Source organism: Oncorhynchus keta, chromosome 31, assembly GCF_023373465.1.
Source record: "Oncorhynchus keta strain PuntledgeMale-10-30-2019 chromosome 31, Oket_V2, whole genome shotgun sequence".
In the NCBI taxonomy this organism is placed as follows: Eukaryota; Metazoa; Chordata; class Actinopteri; order Salmoniformes; family Salmonidae; genus Oncorhynchus; species Oncorhynchus keta.
In genome coordinates, this window is record NC_068451.1 from 21661204 (window position 1) to 21682524 (window position 21321).

General features: G+C 44.9%; 1 protein-coding gene across 10 annotated transcripts in view; it reads left to right on the forward strand.

The window, feature by feature from the left end:
- Positions 1-238: 238 nt before the first annotated feature.
- The window catches only part of LOC118364087 (kin of IRRE-like protein 3), an 83098-nt gene continuing 62015 nt past the window's right edge, over positions 239-21321 (forward strand). For all 10 annotated transcript variants that reach the window (XM_052489950.1, XM_052489952.1, XM_052489953.1 and 7 more), the window contains exon 1: positions 239-805. In XM_052489950.1, coding sequence (XP_052345910.1) covers positions 766-805 — 40 coding nt within the window. In that variant the 5' untranslated portion in view covers positions 239-765. The remainder of the gene's footprint in view (positions 806-21321) is intronic.

Below are 21321 nucleotides of genomic sequence, written 5' to 3' on the forward strand. Positions count from 1 at the left end.
TATTGCCTTACCTCTCTTATCCTACCTCATTTGCGCATGCTGTATATAGATTTTCCTACTGTATTATTGATTGTATGTTTGTTTATTCCATGTGTAACTCTGTTGTAGCACCCCCCTTCGGAGATTTACGAGAAATTGAGGAAACAGAGAGTGAGAGAGAGAGAGAGAGAGCGAGAGAGAGAGAGAGAGAGAGGGGGTGTATGCATGCGCTGCTGAAGATACAGAGAGAGAGCAGAGCAACAGCGGGAGAGCGAATCTCGAGTGGAGGGTTGAGAGAGTAGCAACTTCATTGAGTTTAGGCAAAACTGCGCGAGAAGCAGGACGGAACGCAACTCAGCATCAGTACCGACCGGAAAAAGAGACGATAGCCTTCAGGACATTACTGTGGACAAACAGACCGTGAGATGTACTTCATTCAAAAGCAGTGAGTTGCAACAACTAGAGAGGGAAGAGGAATACATCGATCGCACAGAGGATACATATACGCTGTCATACTGAAAAAGTTCCTAACTATGGAAAATAATTCCTAAATAACTGTAAGCAAAGTGTTCGGACAATACCAGTGCTTTGAGAAGCATACGATTCCAGAGACAGGCACATCACCGGTATGTTTGATTTACACAAGCAGTGATATTGTTTTGCACGGCGGTTGAGAATAACCAGCAAGCGGCAGCCCTCACCCCAGTCGCATTGACGGAACAATAGATTCCCGTCCTACACTTTCGGGGAAAACACAGCCAAACCGGCGACAGAAGACAAGATAAAATGTTGGCGTTTTACCTCGTAATTTGCCTTCTGGGAACAGGTAAGAAAACGGTTCTTGTCACATTTTTTCTGGTTGTTTTTCTGCGCTATTGCTAGAAACTCATGAGATGCTTGCTCCGCGTTCCGTTCAGGGCGCGCTGCGTCAAACTGTAGCCTAGTCGATGCGCTGTGCTGATGGGGATTAGAGAGGAGATAATATTGCGACTCTGCTTTTGCTCCGAGGAACTATAGTTTTTCTAGGGATGTTGAGATAAAGTTCCGCTACTGAAAGAGCTGACCCGTGGTACCGGTTCAATGGCACTAACGCCGATCCTTACCAAAGCGCACAGTGGCGAGATGATGCGGTTTTTGTTGTTTTACGCATTCAGTTATTTATCTGGTGTAGGCTATGCGGGGTGGGTTTTTTTGCTGATCGTTTTGAAACAGTCCATCATGTTAGTGCACGGGTTTATTTGATAGGCAGACATAAGGCTATAAACGATGCTGACAGACCAAAACTCGTGCAGTCCGGGCTTGTTGCCACTGAGATATTTGGTGACATCAAAAGTCGCTGTTGAAGCAACTGGTTTGCGTGTGTGAGTGTGAGTGAAAGAGAAAGATAAAGAGAGAGAGAGAGAGCAAGAGGCAGATAGCAAGAGAAAGAAACAGAGAAATAAAGAGATAAAGCAGAGAGAAGGATGGAGAGAAAGTGCTTATATCCGCCTCTAGATATTCGAACTAGTTTACCAGGCGAAGGATTGTAGCCTATGAGGTTGGCCGCAGGTATCACCGATCATAATTTCTAATGAGATGTGGGGGAAAACACGGTGCTCGTTTCTGCTGAAACGAGCAACATGTATAGCCTAGTAGAGATAAACTGGGAACACTCCCCTAATGCAGCCAAGCAGACCTTAAAATGCACCAGCTAGGAATCGACCTCTCCACCCCAACACACTCCCTCTCTCGCCCCATACACCTCCTCTCTCACCCATATTGAATTTATTTTTGAATGGGCTTTATATTTTAAACGCAGAGTGTAATTGCATGAGGATTGAAGCGTGTGAGGAAACCACGTTATGTTGTTAGACCGCCGAAACAAGCTCTCCATCTCTTTTTTAGCCGACCTTTACAGAAGTTGATCAAATGCCACCGTGTGTCATTCATATTAAAATATAGCCTATTATGGAACCTGTATTTGTAATGTATCAGACAACACTATTGTGTTATTATTCTATATGGTCATTAACAATGTAGCCTAACTAACCTCTAGTAGCCTATAAAGTTGATTTACGGACCTCGATCAGCCGAAAGTCCAGACCAAATAGCGTTCGATAGGTTTAAGAGGGGGGACATCTAGGCTATTTCTCGTTGTAAGTGCTTAAACAGCCATGGGGTTGGATTTGAGACGGCTTTTAAACACACGTCTCCAATTAATAGTTTCATAGCCAAACGCAGCCAGGTGGAAAAGGCTGCACCACCACTAGGCTACACGGAAAAGGTCAATAATGAAACGATCTAGAAATAAAGTAAATGCCTATTAAAGGCAGCCAACAGACCCCGGGCATGGTGCAATGATTTTTCTTTCATCTGTGCAACTGCTGTTTGTGTTATTTTATCGTGAGGACTTCAGCCACTGGGGGCAATCGTCTGACGGGACTCAACATGAGCGTGTCAATCATTTGTGTAGTGGCCTATGCCAATGATAGTTTACTATAAACTGTCGCTGTACTTACAAGTCTCTGCAATGTCCAATTAGTGTGCCTCTTGGGAAATGAGGTTTCACATTCAACTGTTCCAAACAGTGGGTCTTTCTTTTGATAGGCTACTAATCTTGGCTGTGTGTTTTTGTGTGTGTGTGTGTGTGTGTGTGTTATATATTATGTGCTAGAAAATCAGTTGATGTGGACTTTATATAATATAATATAATAATATATGCCATTTAGCAGACGCTTTTATCCAAAGCGACTTACAGGCATGTGTGCATACATTCTACGTATGGGTGGTCCCGGGGATCGAACCCACTACCCTGGCGTTACAAGCGCCATGCTCTACCAACTGAGCTACAGAAGGACCGACTTTGAATGGTTATGCAATATCAACATGCCTGAATATAATAGAAGTAAAACCCATTTAGAGCAAATAAAACCTCTAGGGTACTTTTTCCATAGTTACACCACAGTAGGCAATATATGTTATTACATTATTCTGTAAAATAACATAATCCTTTATTAATCCCCCAGAGAAGAAATGTGGTTGCACCAGCCAAAACATACATCATTCTGTATTGGAAAGTAAACAACAATGGCCCCTATTGAGGTCTAAGGGCCCTTTGATTGATTGAGACCACAGTCACACCCAACCCCTCGTGGCTCTATTTTTATGCATGTGTGTTGTTGTTTCCAGTATCCACGCCTTTAAACAAACATTTCCTACGTTTTGGTGTATTATTAACGGCGGCTTTGATTCGGCTCTAGATAAAGGCTTCAAATCCCCCGACCCCTCGGATTCAGAGGATCTTACTTCTTCCAATTAACATTGAGCATCCAGGAGTAAAGTAAAGCGCTTTCGGTCAACGCTTCAGTAAATGAATTAAAAACAAAATGTTTATTGGCAGTTAAGCCGTGTTTTCTTCCCACTGTCTTTGATGAACGAGAGCCGAGTACAGACACATGGGGAGGCAGTAATTAAATTTAAATGTTGAATCAGAATACACAACGTTGTCACACTGACACCCACTCTCCTCTGGGAGGAGAAGAGAGAGGAGATGGAGATGGAACGCCTGCTGGAACTGGAACACAAGCACAAACAGACTTTTCCCTCCTAAAGAATTGTCAACGAGGATCGGGAAATACACTATTCCCCTAACTATTGACTGTGAGGAGCACAAACAAACAACAGCAGAGTTCCAGGGTCCTAGTGGATCCATTCCTGACAAACAAACAACAGCAGAGTTCCAGGGTCCTAGTGGATCCATTCCTGACAAACAAACAACAGCAGAGTTCCAGGGTCCTAGTGGATCCATTCCTGACAAACAAACAACAGCAGAGTTCCAGGGTCCTAGTGGATCCATTCCTGACAAACAAACAACAGCAGAGTTCCAGGGTCCTAGTGGATCCATTCCTGACAAACAAACAACAGCAGAGTTCCAGGGTCCTAGTGGATCCATTCCTGACAAACAAACAACAGCAGAGTTCCAGGGTCCTAGTGGATCCATTCCTGACAAACAAACAACAGCAGAGTTCCAGGGTCCTAGTGGATCCATTCCTGACAAACAAACAACAGCAGAGTTCCAGGGTCCTAGTGGATCCATTCCTGACAAACAAACAACAGCAGAGTTCCAGGGTCCTAGTGGATCCATTCCTGACAAACAAACAACAGCAGAGTTCCAGGGTCCTAGTGGATCCATTCCTGACAAACAAACAACAGCAGAGTTCCAGGGTCCTAGTGGATCCATTCCTGACAAACAAACAACAGCAGAGTTCCAGGGTCCTAGTGGATCCATTCCTGACAAACAAACACCAGCAGAGTTCCAGGGTCCTAGTGGATCCATTCCTGACAAACAAACAACAGCAGAGTTCCAGGGTCCTAGTGGATCCATTCCTGACAAACAAACACCACCAATAGCAAACAAACTGTAATGTTCCATTTGTCTTGGTAGAGTAGTCATAGATTTACTTTGTGTCTGTCATGCATGTTTTTCTCATCAGATCATCAGAGAGAGAGGAGGAGGGGGGGGTAGAGGGGCCCGGGTGTAAGATGACACCAGCAGCAGAACAATTCCTTGACAGACAGACAGTAGCTGGATGGGGAGGGGCAGCAGCCAGTATGGTTCACAGGCTGCATCACAAACACACACACACACACACACACACACACACACACACACACACACACACACACACACACACACACACACACACACACACACACACACACACACACACACACACACACACACACACACACACACACAGTCCCATAAAACTTGGTTGTTCAATGCTTGTTCACCCATCCATATGTATGTCCTCTCAGTGGCCCTCCTCTGCAGCAGGAGCAACGGCAGCATCTATCCGTCATTTGCTTTCTCAGAATGTCCCCTGGCTTCCCACTGGAATTGGATTCCACCCTGCATCAGTATTCTGAGTAATCTTCAATGAGCTCTTTTTTGGAACCTTTAGCTTTGGTTTGCTGAGTCTCATAGGGTAAGTTCAAGGGCTGGGAGCTGAGATCACACGTTTCCCTCGTTGCTTTTTCCTCAAGTCCTGGCTGTCGCCACTCGTGTCGAAACCCAGTGAAGCACCCTGAAAATGCATTACCATTAAAATGCATTACCATTAATGTGTTGTGGGGCATTAGTAAGTCTAGTAGAACTCATCTACACACAAACAAACACAGCCTTTCACCATGGATATACTGTAAATACACAATGAGGCCTTGGCAGGCGCCATCAGGGGAACATATAGCTTTGCCTTGACCCCCCGCACACACACACCTCCTCCCCCTTCCCCATTAGCAGAGATTTGTCCTGGATCTGAGCTGTGTGGCAGAAATATTTCTGGGCGATTCGGTGACAGCGTGGCTAGGGAGGTTTGTTTTAGGGGACCGTGCATATTTCATGAACCTCCGCTGCTTTGAATTCTTGTGGAGGAGTCAGGCTTGGGCAGAGTGAGTGGGGGGACAGAGGAGTGTAAGGGGTTGTAAGGGCGAGGGAAGAGGAGAGAGACAGGACTCAGGCTTGGGCAGAGTGAGTGGGGGGACAGAGGAGTGTAAGGGGTTGTGAGGGCGAGGGAAGAGGAGAGAGACAGGACTCAGGCTTGGGCAGAGTGAGTGGGGGGACAGAGGAGTGTAAGGGGTTGTAAGGGCGAGGGAAGAGGAGAGAGACAGGACTCAGGCTTGGGCAGAGTGAGTGGGGGGACAGAGGAGTGTAAGGGGTTGTAAGGGCGAGGGAAGAGGAGAGAGACAGGACTCAGGCTTGGGCAGAGTGAGTGGGGGGACAGAGGAGTGTAAGGGGTTGTAAGGGTAAGGGGTTGAGGGGAGGAGGAGAGAGACAGGACTCAGGCTTGGGCAGAGTGAGTGGGGGGACAGAGGAGTGTAAGGGGTTGTAAGGGCGAGGGAAGAGGAGAGAGACAGGACTCAGGCTTGGGCAGAGTGAGTGGGGGGACAGAGGAGTGTAAGGGGTTGTAAGGGCGAGGGAGGAGGAGAGAGACAGGACTCAGGCTTGGGCAGAGTGAGTGGGGGGACAGAGGAGTGTAAGGGGTTGTAAGGGCGAGGGAAGAGGAGAGAGACAGGACTCAGGCTTGGGCAGAGTGAGTGGGGGGACAGAGGAGTGGAGGGGTGTGTAGCGAGGAAGAGGAGGGTTGACTCAGGCTTGGGCAGAGGGAGGAGGAGAGAGACAGGACTCAGAAGTGTAACTACCAGTGTGACGATCAATTTGACGCGAGGCAGGAAAACGTTAGGGAATTCCATGGAGCATCATTAACTTCACTCCATCTTTTCTCTCCTTTCCTGCCTATCTCTCTCCCTCATTTTCTATCTGTTGCTGAGGGGGGGAAAGGGATTGAGGAGAAAGTCAAATGAGAGAGAATAAGTTGGAAGGCAGAGAGGGAGAAGAGAAGCCAAGTTGAGGATGAGTGTCAGACCAGGGGTGCACGGTCACAAAAGTGCTGATGCAGCAGAATCCGTCTGGTGTAGAAGTCTGTTGCATTATTTAGGAGACACACCCATGGCAAAGATATGGATGAGTTTGGCCTACTTTCATTCCCACACTAGGAGTGCTCTCTGCAATGGACCCATGGCTCAAACTGGTGGAGATTTGATTTCCAGACAGACCTCATAGTCTATGGAAAGGAATAGGATTCAGGGGAGGGGGCACAAATCAAACTTTAAAGGTCGTTTTGGTTTATGGCATGAGAGCTCTTAAGATTTGTTTTGTTTTGAGTGAAATTGTAGACACTTACCCATGAGTCACTCTGAAAGAGTTATTCCCCCCAGACCAGTACACTCAGAAAACCAACAATTCATATCCATTCCCAACCACATCTTAACCTTTTGTAGAGAGCCCTCCTTTATCTGCACTTTCACTTTCCCTCCAGTAACTCAGAACTGACTCATCCAAAGGTACTAACATACAAACCAACTGACATACAGTCATACAGACAGAAAGCCATACAGATAGACAGACAGACAGAGAGACAGACAGACAGGCAGCCATGCAGACAGACAGACAGACAGGCAGGCAGGTAGACAGCCATGCAGACAGACAGTAATTCATACAGACAGTCAATCATACAGACAGTCAATCATACAGACAGACAGACAGACAGACAGACAGACAGACAGACAGACAGACAGGCAGCCATGCAGACAGACAGACAGACAGGCAGGCAGGTAGACAGCCATGCAGACAGACAGTCATTCATACAGACAGTCAATCATACAGACAGTCAATCATACAGACAGACAGACAGACAGACAGACAGGCAGGCAGGCAGGCAGGCAGGCAGGCAGGTGCAGGGGTGCAGAGGGTAGAAACTATAACAATGGGTTACTGTGTCTTCCAGCCATAAGACATGTTCATGCACACTGGCATTGTCTTCTTCCTCGGACCTCGCCTCCTTGACTAACAACACAATGACCCCTGGGGTCTTCCTCACTCATCTTTGGCCCCCAATCCCCCCAACCCCAATCCCATCAAAAACTTTGCTGTGTACAGAGACATAAATTGGAGGGAGAAAATAAACAATGGGGGTTCATAAAACAAGCTCTGTCTCACTAATCAGCTTTGCCATGCGGGGAAACAGAGATAAAGAACTTGGCATTGTGTCCAGGGGCCTTGTTATCAGCTGTTAGCTACTTCACTGGATGTGGTTGATGGCACGGCTCAACACAACAGGGAAGGCCTTGTGTTGTGTGGGCAGCCAGGCAAGATATGCTGGAGCTGTACTACCAGCTGGGGCACTTGGCCACTTCCATCCCTGTCTTTGTCTCTCTCTTGCTTTATCTCTCTTCGCTCTATTTTCTCTCCCTCTTTTCATCCTCTCTCTCCCCCCCTCTCTCTGCTCTCTCTAACGCTAACTCTCTGTTTCTCTAACTCTCACTGCTCTCTTCCTCCCTTCCTTCTCTCCTTGTCTCTGTCTTTGCACGTCCTCACCTCTGTTTCCCTACGGGGCAGAGGAAGATCCTTGCAGGAAGTGACACACAAAGACAGGGACAATGGAGGGGCTGTGTCAGCTTCCTCTTCCAAATAACTGGTCCACACACATGCCGTCCGGCCCCTCAGCCTCTCAGCTCAGTCTTACAACAGCCCCACTTCCATCCACTGCCAGCAGATTACTGGGCTCTATTATCACCCACTGATTAGAATATAGTAGGGAGAGAGCAGAGGCTGTTTACTCTCTGCATTCTCCTCCTCCAAACAGTGGTACAGCGAGAGGGAACCCTGGGTTAATTCTTTACAAATCATTAAAACAGAGCCCAGAGGGAGAGAGTAGAGCAGTAGCACAGCCACTGTGTTCAAACAGTAGCAAGCCAGCTTGCTATTTTAGTGAAACAAATTGTATTTTTATTATATTTTTTGGGGGGGATACAAGTGACACATCTTTCTAGAGAGATGTGTCACAATTTGGCAAGACCTCCAACCCAAGAAACCCAGAGAGCATAGAGAGAGCTCCAACATACTAGACCAAACATTCTTTTTATTTTCCAATCAATTTCTGCCCTCCAAGACAAGAATTTCCTATCTCCTGCCGAGACACAGAAACCAACAGCAAATTGAAATGAATCTCCCGTGTTGCAGCAATATCTGGGCCTTTGTTATCTTCACTAGCCGTGTTCCTCAACCTTCTTTTAAAGATTGCCCTGTTGGGGGGTGTTTCTGGCAGCTGGGAAGGGACTGAGGGGGAAAAACCCATGCGGTTATGATTCCCGTGAGAAGCCATTTATTTGTCTATCTATATATTTTCTACTTATTTATCTATTTTTATTCCCCGCTCGATCCGTTCTTGAGATGCGGTCCGATTTTCAGTGGCTCCTCTTGAGCAGAGCGACGTTAATATCATGTGGCCATTGTGTGTTATTTTGGAGGGTTGTTGTGTGTGCACATCCATAAGTGACTCATGAGGAGCTTATCAAAGCAACGCCCTAAACTATGTGTTGCTCATAGCATACACACACACCTACACACACACCTACACACACACACACACACACACACACACACACACACACACACACACACACACACACACACACACACACACCGACACACACACACACACACACACACACACACACACACACACACACACACACACACACACACACACACTAAGACAGGGGGTCAAGGGCATGCATTGGGGCAGAGGATGATGAGCTGAGATGAGTGTTCCCTGTCTTTGGGGCTATGTGCCCTTTATGAAGCGGTTAGTCAAAGCCCGACTGTCTAATTAATGACGCTCTATCTCTCAGGATGTCATGTCTCCACTCAACTCAACCCAACCAGGGGGAAAGGAATGCACTCAAGGAAACAAGCGATGGCCTGGCTGGGCTGGGCGGACATTACAGAGACCAGAGGGTTGAGTGCGTGCAGGGAGGGACAACTCTCATGCTCCCCTGGGCTTCAGGTCCCCTCCTTCCCCTCTCTCTGTCTCTTTCTTTCTCTGGCTTTTTTTCTCCTCCTCAAACAAAGAGCTCCATCTTCCTGCCAGTTTAAGCTGACAGGGATCTGAGGGCAAATATTGTGATAGTGACTCAACCGTTAACAAAATACTGGGCTCAGCGGTCAGGAAAGGAAACCGCTTCTTAAACTCTCTTTCTCCTCCTCCTTCTCTCAGTGAGAAAGGTAGGTCTCTCTGCCTCTCTGTGTTGTTTTGAGTGGCAGACAGCTTGGTGAAGGGTTGGCGGAAAGTGTAGCAACTTTTTTCTTCTCCCCCTTCTCCTCCAGCAGGGAATTTAGAGCAAGGCTTTGAAACTCTCCGTGGGAGGCCGCTAGGAAAGCCGGCCAATTTGCTATCAACTGAGGGGTGTCAGTCAAAGCTCATCGATCAGGCTTTTAACTGTGGTTCCCTCAATGTCCAAACATGGTAATTTTATTGAGCCGTGTGGTGAGATGAGAGGTGCAGTGAGGGGTGGGGCGACAGCCGGGGGCGGCGGAGGGTTTGGGGGATAGGGGTGAGAGTAGGTGGGTAAGGTGGGTCTCCAACTTCCGTGGTGATGAAAAGCAGGAGCTTCACACAGAGAGAGGCATTGGAGATCCTTTGGACAGGGGGTTGGGAGGAGATCTTTGTCTGAGCAGAGAGACAGAGAAAGAGAGAGCTGTGCCTCAGCTGGGGGAGGAGGGAGGGGGTGAGAGAGACACAGAGAGGGAGAGAGAGAAAGAGAAAGGGGGGGTCAGAAGGATTTACTGCCAGCAGCATAGCATTAAAGGTAATGGATATTCTTGTATTGGTGTAAAGCGAACCTGTGTTTTTCTCCCAGCACAGGGTAGCTAAAAGAATAACAAAGATGTAAACTGATGTGAGAATCCGGGGAGGAAGAATTGAAAGGGGTTGTTTCAACGCCTCAGGGCGAAACATTACAACCTGAGGTATCCCTTTGCCAGGTAGATGGACTTAAGACACAGAATGTTTTTTGAAGTCTGTGTGTCGGGGGGTTCCAGCGGGGTTAGGGTCTGGAAAGCTAAGTGCTCCCCAAGCTGACAGGGGTGAACCCTATAACCCTCTGCACTCCTGCACCCTCGCCAGGAGTCAGCAGCAATCCCTCCTTGGGTTGCACCATTCCAGATACTTTCAATACATTTTCAATAAATACCTCGGTTTTCCCAAAAGGATTACGGATTTCCTGCTTATTCCCTTCTTATTTCGGGAAAACCAGGGAATTTATTGAAAGCAACCCTAGTCCCTCCGTTGTTCCAGCACATTTTACCTGTCCGATGTAGGCATCCCAGCACTCATCAGATTGAACTGATTGCTCCCTCCATAGATTGGGCTTCTACACCCTCCTGCTACAGGATGATTTATGTTTGCTTTTGAAAGTCCCAGGCATGGTGCATGGAATGGAATGCTCTGGGGGGGGGTAGAGGTAAGGGAGAAGCAGAGATAGAAAGGAGGAAAGAGAGAAGGGAAGAGAGAGGGTGAGTGTTACAGACACATACACATTAGGAATGGCATTGTCAAAGATGATGTGAGTGTGAATCCAGTGTCAGTCTATGACATGATATAGCCTGCTATTGATAGGATAGTTGGGATGGAAGGAGGGAAGGAGAGAGTATAGATACTGCAGGTTTTCAGGGAGTTTCCAAATAGAGACAGATGATAACATTGGATGAGAGAGGAGTGGACGGAGGGAGGGAGAGGGGGATGAGACGCAGAGTTCCAGGCTGCATCCATCATGTGGTTTGGTGCAGGAGCCATTTCTACCCATTGTTCTCCATCATTTGTTTTCTCAGGTCTCTGCTATGGGGGGTGCCATTTGTTTTTGCTCTAATTACATAAGTGAGACAGCATAATTATACATATAGATGAAGAGAAAGGCAGAGGAGAGAGATAGATAGCCACAGGGAGATAGATACAGAGGTGCAGATGAAATGCGTAGACGACGGAAAAGTCCCTTTCCATTTCAACGTCCAAGGCTGCCAAGGAGGAGGAGTAAGGGTGCGGTATAAAGTAAAGGAGACAGAGAGATGGAACGATAACGGATGAGAGAGAGGAGAGAAAAGCTGTCTTCAGAGCCTGCACTTTGAGGTGCAGCCCGATGCTGCCTGAAAAGTCACCCCAATTGACACAGGGAGGTGGGGAGAGGGGGAGGGAAGGGGATAGAGAGGTAGAGAGAGAGAGTGGGGGGAGATGAGGAATGAGAGAGAGAGGGAGAGAAAGAGGAGGAGAGAGAAAGATTAACATTGAGAAACAGAAGAGAAAGCGGGGAGAGGGAGAGAGAGGGGGGGGGGGTGAAAGAGATGGGGAGAGGAAAGCAGAGACAGAGAGATCTCCTCCAGATCAAGGCAGTGTCTGGTCCCTGGAAGTGCCTGTTTGTTTTCAGCTGTTTGGAAGGGTCTCCAACCTCCATGTGTGAGGCCACAGGGCCCTGCTCCTGTCTCCGTCAGACACAACCCGGACACATACACACACAACTCTGACACACTCACACAACCCTGACACACACACAAACACACACTGTTTTATCTCTGTTTCATACACCTCAAACACAGCCACCTGCCAAACCATCACTACAGACACAGCACACACTCCCTGGCACCGCTATACACACACACCCTGGTTTGTGAGTGTGTGAGGTTGAGGAGGTGGGGAACATGTGGAGCAGTAAGCTGCAGGCAGACAACAGACGAGCAGCAAGTCCTCAGTCTGTCCTTCAACTTGTTCAATGGAGAGATGTCTGGAGTGAGATGATTACAGGTTACTGTCTGAAACTACAGCCCAAGACTAATCAGTCTGGGGAAGATCGTTTGTGAAAAACCTGCAGCTCCTGTTATACTTTCAGGGCCGGATTAAGAAATCTAATTGTGAGTTGTTGAGAAAACTGTTTATATTGGTTCTACAGACAGACTAGTCTTCCTTTTCAGCAGTAGCCATTTGCTTTACATTTCTCCCCGCAATTGTACTTTGAAATCTGCAAAACGCAAACCGGCTGCTGCAACCAACCATAGAAATATAATCCATAGATGGCAATTCCCATTCAAGTCAGGACTGGTATCCATTGCTAGTGTACCCCTGAGTTTAATAGTCAAATTGCCTGTAACTGCCAAACACTTGAGTAAATGAGGGATACAAAGTATATGTTATGGTGTGGGTTGCATTTTCCTGGCACCACTGCGACCTGTACTCTCTCGTTGGCTGGCCCTCGCTTCATACTCGTCGCCAAACCCACTGGCTCCAGGTCATCTACAAGTCTCTGCTAGGTAAACCCCCACCTTATCTCAGCTCACTGGTCTCCACAGCAGCACCCACTTGTAGCACGCGCTCCAGCAGGTTTATCTCTCTGGTCACCCCCAAAGCCAATTCCTCCTTTGGCCGCCTTTCCTTCCAGTTGCTGCCAATAACTGGAACGAAAAGGTGAAATAAAAAAAATAGGTCCACCTTTAGAATCTATGCCAAGGTGCATTAAATCTGTTCTGGCAGCTCGTGCCTGCCCAACACCCCAATAAGACACACACGGTTATATAAAAATAAATATATATGCTTTATGTTGGTGTTTACTTTATTTTGTTAGTTACCTGTATGTGCATTTTTTTGTCACTTGGGCCCAGCCCCTGACTCACACAATTGACCAGTCACATGTATTTATTATTGCAGTTAATTTTTTACTTTTTATTAATCAGTTACCCAATGAAGGCAAGGCCCCCCAGTTACCGACGTGTTCCCTACCTCCTCTCCTCCCCCATCTGAGTATTAGCAGAGCGGCAGCAGGCTGTACTCCTATATCCTTGTGTGGTTGGCGGTTGTAGTAAAAAATATATACATACTACATATATCATTTGTATTGTATGTCCAGTACATGAAATCCAAATAAAAATCCATTTGAATTATATGTTGAAATGCAAAAAATATAGGAAAAATGCCAAGGGGGAGAATACTTTTACTTTTTATATACACCAAATACATTTAAATTCCGTTCTTCACTATTCTTGAAATTTAATCCAAGTAAAAATGCCCTGTCCTAGGTCAGTTAGGATCACCACTTTATTTTAAGAATGTGAAATGTCAGTTTAATAGTAGAGAGAATTATTTATTTATTTTATTTCTTTCATCACATTCCTAGTGGGTCAGAAGTGTACATACACTCAATTATTATTTGGTAGCATTGCCTTTAAATTGTTGAACTTGAGTCAAACATTTTGGGTAGCCTTCCACAAGCTTCCCACAATAAGTTGGGTGAATTTCGGCCCATTCCTCCTGGCAGCGCTGGTGTAACTGAGTCAGGTATGTAGGCCTACTTGCTCGCACACACATTTTCAGTTCTGCCCACACATTTTCAATAGGATTGAGGTCAGGGCTTTGTGATGGCCACTCCAATACCTTGACTTTGTTGTCCTTAAGCCATTTTGCAACAACTTTGGAAATATGCTTGCGGTCATTGTCCATTTGGAAGACCCATTTGCGACCAAGCTTTAACTTCCTGTCCTGTTATGGCTGCATCCCTTTGTTCTCAATTTCCGCCTGAAGACATACCCTAATCTTACTGCCTGTAGCTCAGCCCCAAAGGCAAGGATATGCATATTCTTGGTATCATTTGAATGAAAACATTCTGAAGTTTGTGGAAATGTTAATTGAATGTAGGAGACTATAACACAGTAGATCTGGCGGAAGAAAAGAGAAAGAAAGAGCATACGTTTTCTGCTTTTTATTGTTGTAGTATCATCTTTCACATGTACTAGAATAGCCACACAGTCAGATAGGATGCTGGAGATAATTTTGATGGATAACACAAGAGGGCAACTGGAGGTGTGCAAAGTTTCAGACTGATAACTTCAGGAATGGGTGAGCTACATGACATTTAGCATGAAGTCACCCAGGTGTCCCACACAAGTTGCCCAAATGTACCCAAGTGGCGGAATTGGTGAAATGACCTATAACTATATACAGCAGTGCAAATAACCGTATACAACATATCAAGAAGCAATTCTAACACACACACAACAAAAAATGTTTTAAAAAATATTAGAAAATAAATGTAAAAAAATTTAAGAAAACAGTACACCCCTTGGAAGTCCTCGTCACAACATTTTGCTGCCTGTGCCATGTCCCATAGCAGTCTCTTTCTGATGTAAAGCAGAGACAAACTGAAAAAGTGGTGCATTTCATGCGACACAGAACACAACGAAGCCTCCATGCTGTGCCCTTTTGGCCCTGAGGCACAGTCATGCCTGCAGTAATGAAGTGTGGCATATGAACACCACTGGGGGCACAGGTAGAGCGGGCAGCTTGGCACGGGGGCCTCCCAGTCGGAGGCGCTATCACTGTGAAAGAAAACATTTAAAAAAGATTTGTATTGTATGAGCCTTTTATCATCACATAAAATAAACAGATATGTATTGTATAGAGCAGAGGGAACAGTCACTAAGGTGAAGTGCTGTTCCATTCAACTCCAGCCATTATATATATACACACACACACACACACACACACACTTCATTGCAAAAAAAATGTTTAAATATTTTTTTATATATAATATATATATTTTTACTTTTCATAAAACTTTATTAGCACTTACCAGTCCAGAAGTACATCCTGTCCTTGCAAACAGCTCCTCAGTTCATTTGAATCATAACACTCCAAAATTCCTCAACCAAAAAATCTGTCTGACTTTCACTTTTTCACTTTCACTTTAGACTTTGACTTCGCTTTACCTGATTTATCCGCCATGAAATCGTTGAAACTACAACTCCGAAATACAACTGCGCGTAAAAATCCTTACAGCAACTCCTCTGATCGTCAAGGCGAGAATGGAGTTCCCTGCGCGTGCGATTACCAACAAGGAATTGTGGTCCAACCCCAAACCATTACATACTGGCATTTACCTCAGATCATTGGCTATCTACCCAGCTAGATTTCAAGAAGATCAGTGCTCATTGGGCAGAAATCAATGAAGCTTCGCTAAAATTATTGGTGCGTAAGGTAGTCATTGCTCTTTGTCTTTAAATCAGTTCACTTCGGCAATACTCCCCGCAAAAAAACCAATGACGTTTTGGCTGTGTTGCAAACATCCAGAGGAATGCACTGAAACCAACCATGACTAGATAAACGATTGTTTACGGGGGTAATCACATCGAATGCTCCGTAAAAAAATTGATAGAGATGGAATTCACGGCACAAACGGTTTACAAAATGTTTAGATTTAGGCTATAAAAATTGATTTTTATCAAAGAAAACGGCACATCATTTGAATGTAAGTCATCAGAATGTAAGTCATAATTTTACCTTCAGATGTGAATGTGTAAAAACTGTCATGGCGGAAAATGTTTCTGTTGTTGATTGCTCTTCTCAAACAAAAGCATGGGATTTGTTCTCTGTAATAGCTATTTTAAATTGGAAAACATAGTTTGATTAAGACGCCATTTTGCCACAACGTTGGAAGTATTCTTGGGGTCATTGTCCCTTTGGAAGACCCATTTGCGACCAAGCTTTAACTTCCTGACTGATGTCTTGACATGTTGCTTCAATATATCCACATCATTTTCTTTCCTCATGATGCCATCTATTTTGTGAAGTGCACCAGTCCCTCCTGCAGCAAAGCACCCCCACAACATGATGTTGCCTACCCCGTGCTTCATGGTTGGGATGGTGATCTTCAGCTTGCAAGCCTCCCCCATTTTCCTCCAAACATAATGATTGTCATTATGGCCAATCAGCTCTATTTTTGTTTCATCAGACCAGAGGACATTTCTCCAGAAAATATGATCTTTGTCCCCATGTGCGTTTGCAAACCGTAGTCTTGCTTTTTTAGTGAGGTTTTCGAGCAGTGGCTTCCTCCTTGCTGAGCGGCCTTTCAGGTTATGTCGATATAGGACTTTTTACTGTGGATATAGATACTTTTGTACCTGTTTCCTCCAGCATTTTCACAAGCTCCTTTGCTGTTGTTCTGGGATTGATTTGTACTTTTCGCACCAAAGTACATTCATCTCTAGGAGACAGAGCGCGTCTCCTTCCTGAGCAGTATGATGGCTGCGTGGTCCCATGGTGTTTATATAGAGTTGTAGTGTTAGCAACCCTCCAGGCAAGCTTCAATGCCATACAACTCTCCTTCCGTGGCTTCCAATTAAATACAAGTAAAACTAAATGCATGCTCTTCAACTGATCGCTACCTGCACCTACCCGCCTGTCCAACATCACTACTCTGGATGGTTCTGACTTAGAATACGTGGACAACTACAAATACTTAGGTGTCTGGTTAGACTGTAAACTCTCCTTCCAGACCCATATCAAACATCTCCAATCCAAAGTTAAATCTAGAATTGGCTTCCTATTTCGCAACAAAGCATCCTTCACTCATGCTGCCAAACATACCCTTGTAAAACTGACCATCCTACCAATCCTCGACTATGGCGATGTCATTTACAAAATAGCCTCCAATACCCTACTCAACAAATTGAATGCAGTCTAACACAGTGCAATCCGTTTTGTCACCAATGCCCCATATACTACCCACCATTGCGACCTGTACGCTCTCCTTGGCTGGCCCTCGCTTCATACTCGTCGCCAAACCCACTGCCTCCATGTCATCTACAAGACCCTGCTAGGTAAAGTCCCCCCTTATCTCAGCTTGCTGGTCACCATAGCACCTCCCACCTGTAGCACACGCTCCAGCAGGTATATCTCTCTGGTCATCCCCAAAGCCAATTCCTCCTTTGGCCGCCTTTCCTTCCAGTTCTCTGCTGCCAATAACTGGAATGACCTACAAAAATCACTGAAGCTGGAGACTCTTATCTCCCGCACTAGCTTTAAGCACCAACTGTCAGAGCAGCTCACAGATTACTGCACCTGTACATAGCCCACCTATAATTTAGCCCAAACAACTACCTCTTTCCCAACTGTATTTAATTAATTTATTTATTTTGCTCCTTTGCACCCAATTATTTTTATTTCTACTTTGCACATTCTTCCATTGCAAAACTACCATTCCAGTGTTTTACTTGCTATATTGTATTTACTTTGCCACCATGGCCTTTTTTGCCTTTACCTCCCTTCTCACCTCATTTGCTCACATTGTATATACAGTGCCTTGCGAAAGTATTCGGCCCCCTTGAACTTTGCGACCTATTGCCACATTTCAGGCTTCAAACATAAAGATATAAAACTGTATTTTTTTGTGAAGAATCAACTACAAGTGGGACACAATCAAGAAGTGGAATGACATTTATTGGATATTTCAAACTTTTTTAACAAATCAAAAACTGAAAAATTGGGGCGTGCAAAATTATTCAGCCCCTTTACTTTCTGTGCAGCAAATTCTCTCCAGAAGTTCAGTGAGGATCTCTGAATGATCCAATGTTGACCTAAATGACTAACGATGATAAATACAATCCACCTGTGTGTAATCAAGTCTCTGTATAAATGCACCTGCACTGTGATAGTCTCAGAGGTCCGTTAAAAGCGTAGAGAGCATCATGAAGAACAAGGAACACACCAGGCAGGTCCGAGATACTGTTGTGAAGAAGTTTAAAGCCGGATTTGAATACAAAAAGATTTCCCAAGCTTTGAACATCCCAAGGAGCACTGTGCAAGCGATAATATTGAAATGGAAGGAGTATCAGACCACTGCAAATCTACCAAGACCTGGCCGTCCCTTCAGCTCATACAAGGAGAAGACTGATCAGAGAGGCAGCCAAGAGGCCCATGATCACTCTGGATGAACTGCAGAGATCTACAGCTGAGGTGGGAGACTCTGTCCATAGGACAACAATCAGTCGTATATTGCACAAATCTGGCCTTTATGGAAGAGTGGCAAGAAGAAAGCCATTTCTTAAAGATATCCATAAAAAGTGTTGTTTAAAGTTTGCCACAAGCCACCTGGGAGACACACCAAACATATGGAAGAAGGTGCTCTTGTAGCACAGTTGGTAGAGCATGGCGCTTGTAACGCCATGGGTAGTGGGTTCGATTCCCGGGACCACCCATACGTAGAATGTATGCACACATGACTGTAAGTCGCTTTGGATAAAAGCGTCTGCTAAATGGCATATATTATATATTATTATTATTATAAAAGTGTCGTTTAAAGTTTGCCACAAGCCACTTGGGAGACACACCAAACATGTGGAAGAAGGTGCTTTTGGCAACAATGCAAAACGTTATGTTTGGCGTAAAAGCAACACAGCGCATCACCCTGAACACACCATCCCCACTGTCAAACATGGTGGTGGCAGCATCATGGTTTGGGCCTGCTTTTCTTCAGCAGGGACAGGGAAGATGGTTAAAATTGATGGGAAGATGGATGGAGCCAAATACAGGACCATTCTGGAAGAAAACCTGATGGAGTCTGCAAAAGACCTGAGACTGGGACGGAGATTTGTCTTCCAACAAGACAATGATCCAAAACATAAAGCAAAATCTACAATGAAATGGTTCAAAACTAAACATATCCAGGTGTTAGAATGGCCAAGTCAAAGTCCAGACCTGAATCCAATCGAGAATCTGTGGAAAGAACTGAAAACTGCTGTTCAAATGCTCTCCATCCAACAACACTGAGCTCGAGCTGTTTTGCAAGGAGGAATGGGGAAAAATGTCAGTCTCTCGATGTGCAAAACTGATAGAGACATACCCCAAGCGACTTACAGCTGTAATCGCAGCAAAAGGTGGCGCTACAAAGTATTAACTTAAGGGGGCTGAATAATTTTGCACGCCCAATTTTTCAGTTTGATTTGTTAAAAAAGTGTGAAATATCCAATAAATGTCGTTCCACTTCATGATTGTGTCCCACTTGTTGTTGATTCTTCACAAAAAAATACAGTTTTATATCTTTATGTTTGAAGCCTGAAATGTGGCAAAAGGTTGCAAAGTTCAAGGGGGCCGAATACTTTCGCAAGGCACTGTAGACTTGTTTATACTGTATTATTGACTATATGTTTGTTTTACTCCATGTGTAACTCTGTGTCGTTGTATCTGTCGAACTGCTTTGCTTTATCTTGACCAGGTCGCAATTGTAAATGAGAACTTGTTCTCAACTTGCCTACCTGGTTAAATAAAGGTTAAATAAATAAATAAAAAATACTTGCGTACTATTGTTTGTACAGATGAACGTGGTACCTTCAGGCTTTTGGAAATTGCTCCCAAGGATGATCCAGGTCTTGGCTGATTTCTTTTGATTTTCCCATGAGGTCAAGCAAAGAGGCATTAAGTGTGAAGGTAGGCCTTGAAATACATCCACAGGTACACCCCCAATTGACTCAAATGATGTCAATTAGCCTATCAGGGGCTTCTAAAGCCATGACATCATTTTCTAACATTTTCCAAGCTGTTTTAAGGCACAGTCAACTTAGTGTATGTAAACTTCTGACCCACTGGAATTGTGATACAGTGAATTGTAAGTGAAATAATCTGTCTGTAAACAATTGTTGGAAAAATTACTTGTGTCATGCACGAAGTAGATGTCCTAACCGATAGTTTTGGAACAAGAAATGTGTGGAGTGGTTGAAAAACGAGTTTTAATGACTATTCCGACTTCCGACTTCAACTGTAGATAATATATACAAGTATATATTTCCTTTATTATTATTTGTTGTAAATAAATATAAATATTTTTTTGTTTCCTCTTGGGCCTGGGCCCAGGGGCTTCAGCTGCATTAATTCGGCCTTCTGTATTTTAAAAGCGTGTATGCTGAGCGACAGATGTCCTTGGAGTTATTGAGAGACTGACAGTATTTCGGGTGTTATTTGAGAACTATTGAGTTATTAATACCAAACCATCACAGTTGTTTATCTTTTAACACAGTGACAGTGCTGGCAGTTTGAAGTTGCTCGTAGTGCACTAGATAGACATAAAGTGGTCATATTGGGGTTCTGAAAAGCCTGTGTCCAGTCACGACTCCAGTGTGTGTGTGTATGTGTGTGTATGAGAGATGGTTTATGCGCGTGTGTGTCGTTTGTGTGAGTGAGTGTGCCTGTGCGCCCATGCGCATGCTCCGTTCTCCTGTCTCTGTGTGGGAGTGTCCATGAGTGTCACCCGCTCTTTCAGAGCTCTGGCGCAAGGAAGGAAGATAAATGGGACATTAATGGAACCACTCAATCACAGGCTACTTAAAAAAAAGCTGACTATAGACTGTGGGGCAATCAGTCCTACTCCGAGGCCCATTCAGTCTGCATTCAGCCTGGGCTCGAGGAGGGAGGTTCTGGGTCCTTCAATCTCTGGATTAGCCATTCACTGCTCCATAGACCACGGCCTAACTGCCTTACACTGCCTAACTGACTGAGCAGTCCTTTAGAAAGCCCATAGGGGCTGGAGAGAGTGATCTCTCGTTTAAAAAAAGAGTTCTGATTGTTCTTGGAGGTCTTTAAAAGCCAGTTAGATGTGGGCTCCTTTGTCTTGCACCTCCGGGAGTTTGAATTGTGACTAAATTATGTGAAGGTTTTGTTTGTTGTGTGCTTTTGTTTATTGTTCGGTTTCGTTAACAGCAGATAGGTTTTTGAAGTGGTGCAAGGCTTTCTTATGTGAGAACAGGAATGAATGGGGAGGGGAAATCTATGGTTCTTCAGTTGTGCCGTAGGAGCATGACGTTTGCTTTAATGGTGTGGAAATGAACAGTGGCCATGTCAATTCCACCTTTACCTCTGGGGTCGAATCGCAACTGTTGCTTCTGATTAATTTCCTGCAGCTTTGATTAGAAATACACAGTGGTCAAGAAAAGCCTTTTCACACTGTTAGGTTCTTATTTTTCAGAGTAAATAACTCACGGACACCTTAGAAGCTTTAACCAAGTTTAATTCTTCCCAAAGGTTCTGTACAGCTGTAATTCAGACAACCCAACATTTCTCCCATCCAGATATATATCCCACTTAAGAAACTCCTCCTTCTCTCCAATCCTTACATCTTATGGTTTAACAGGAAAAGAGTAACAAGATACCAAACCCT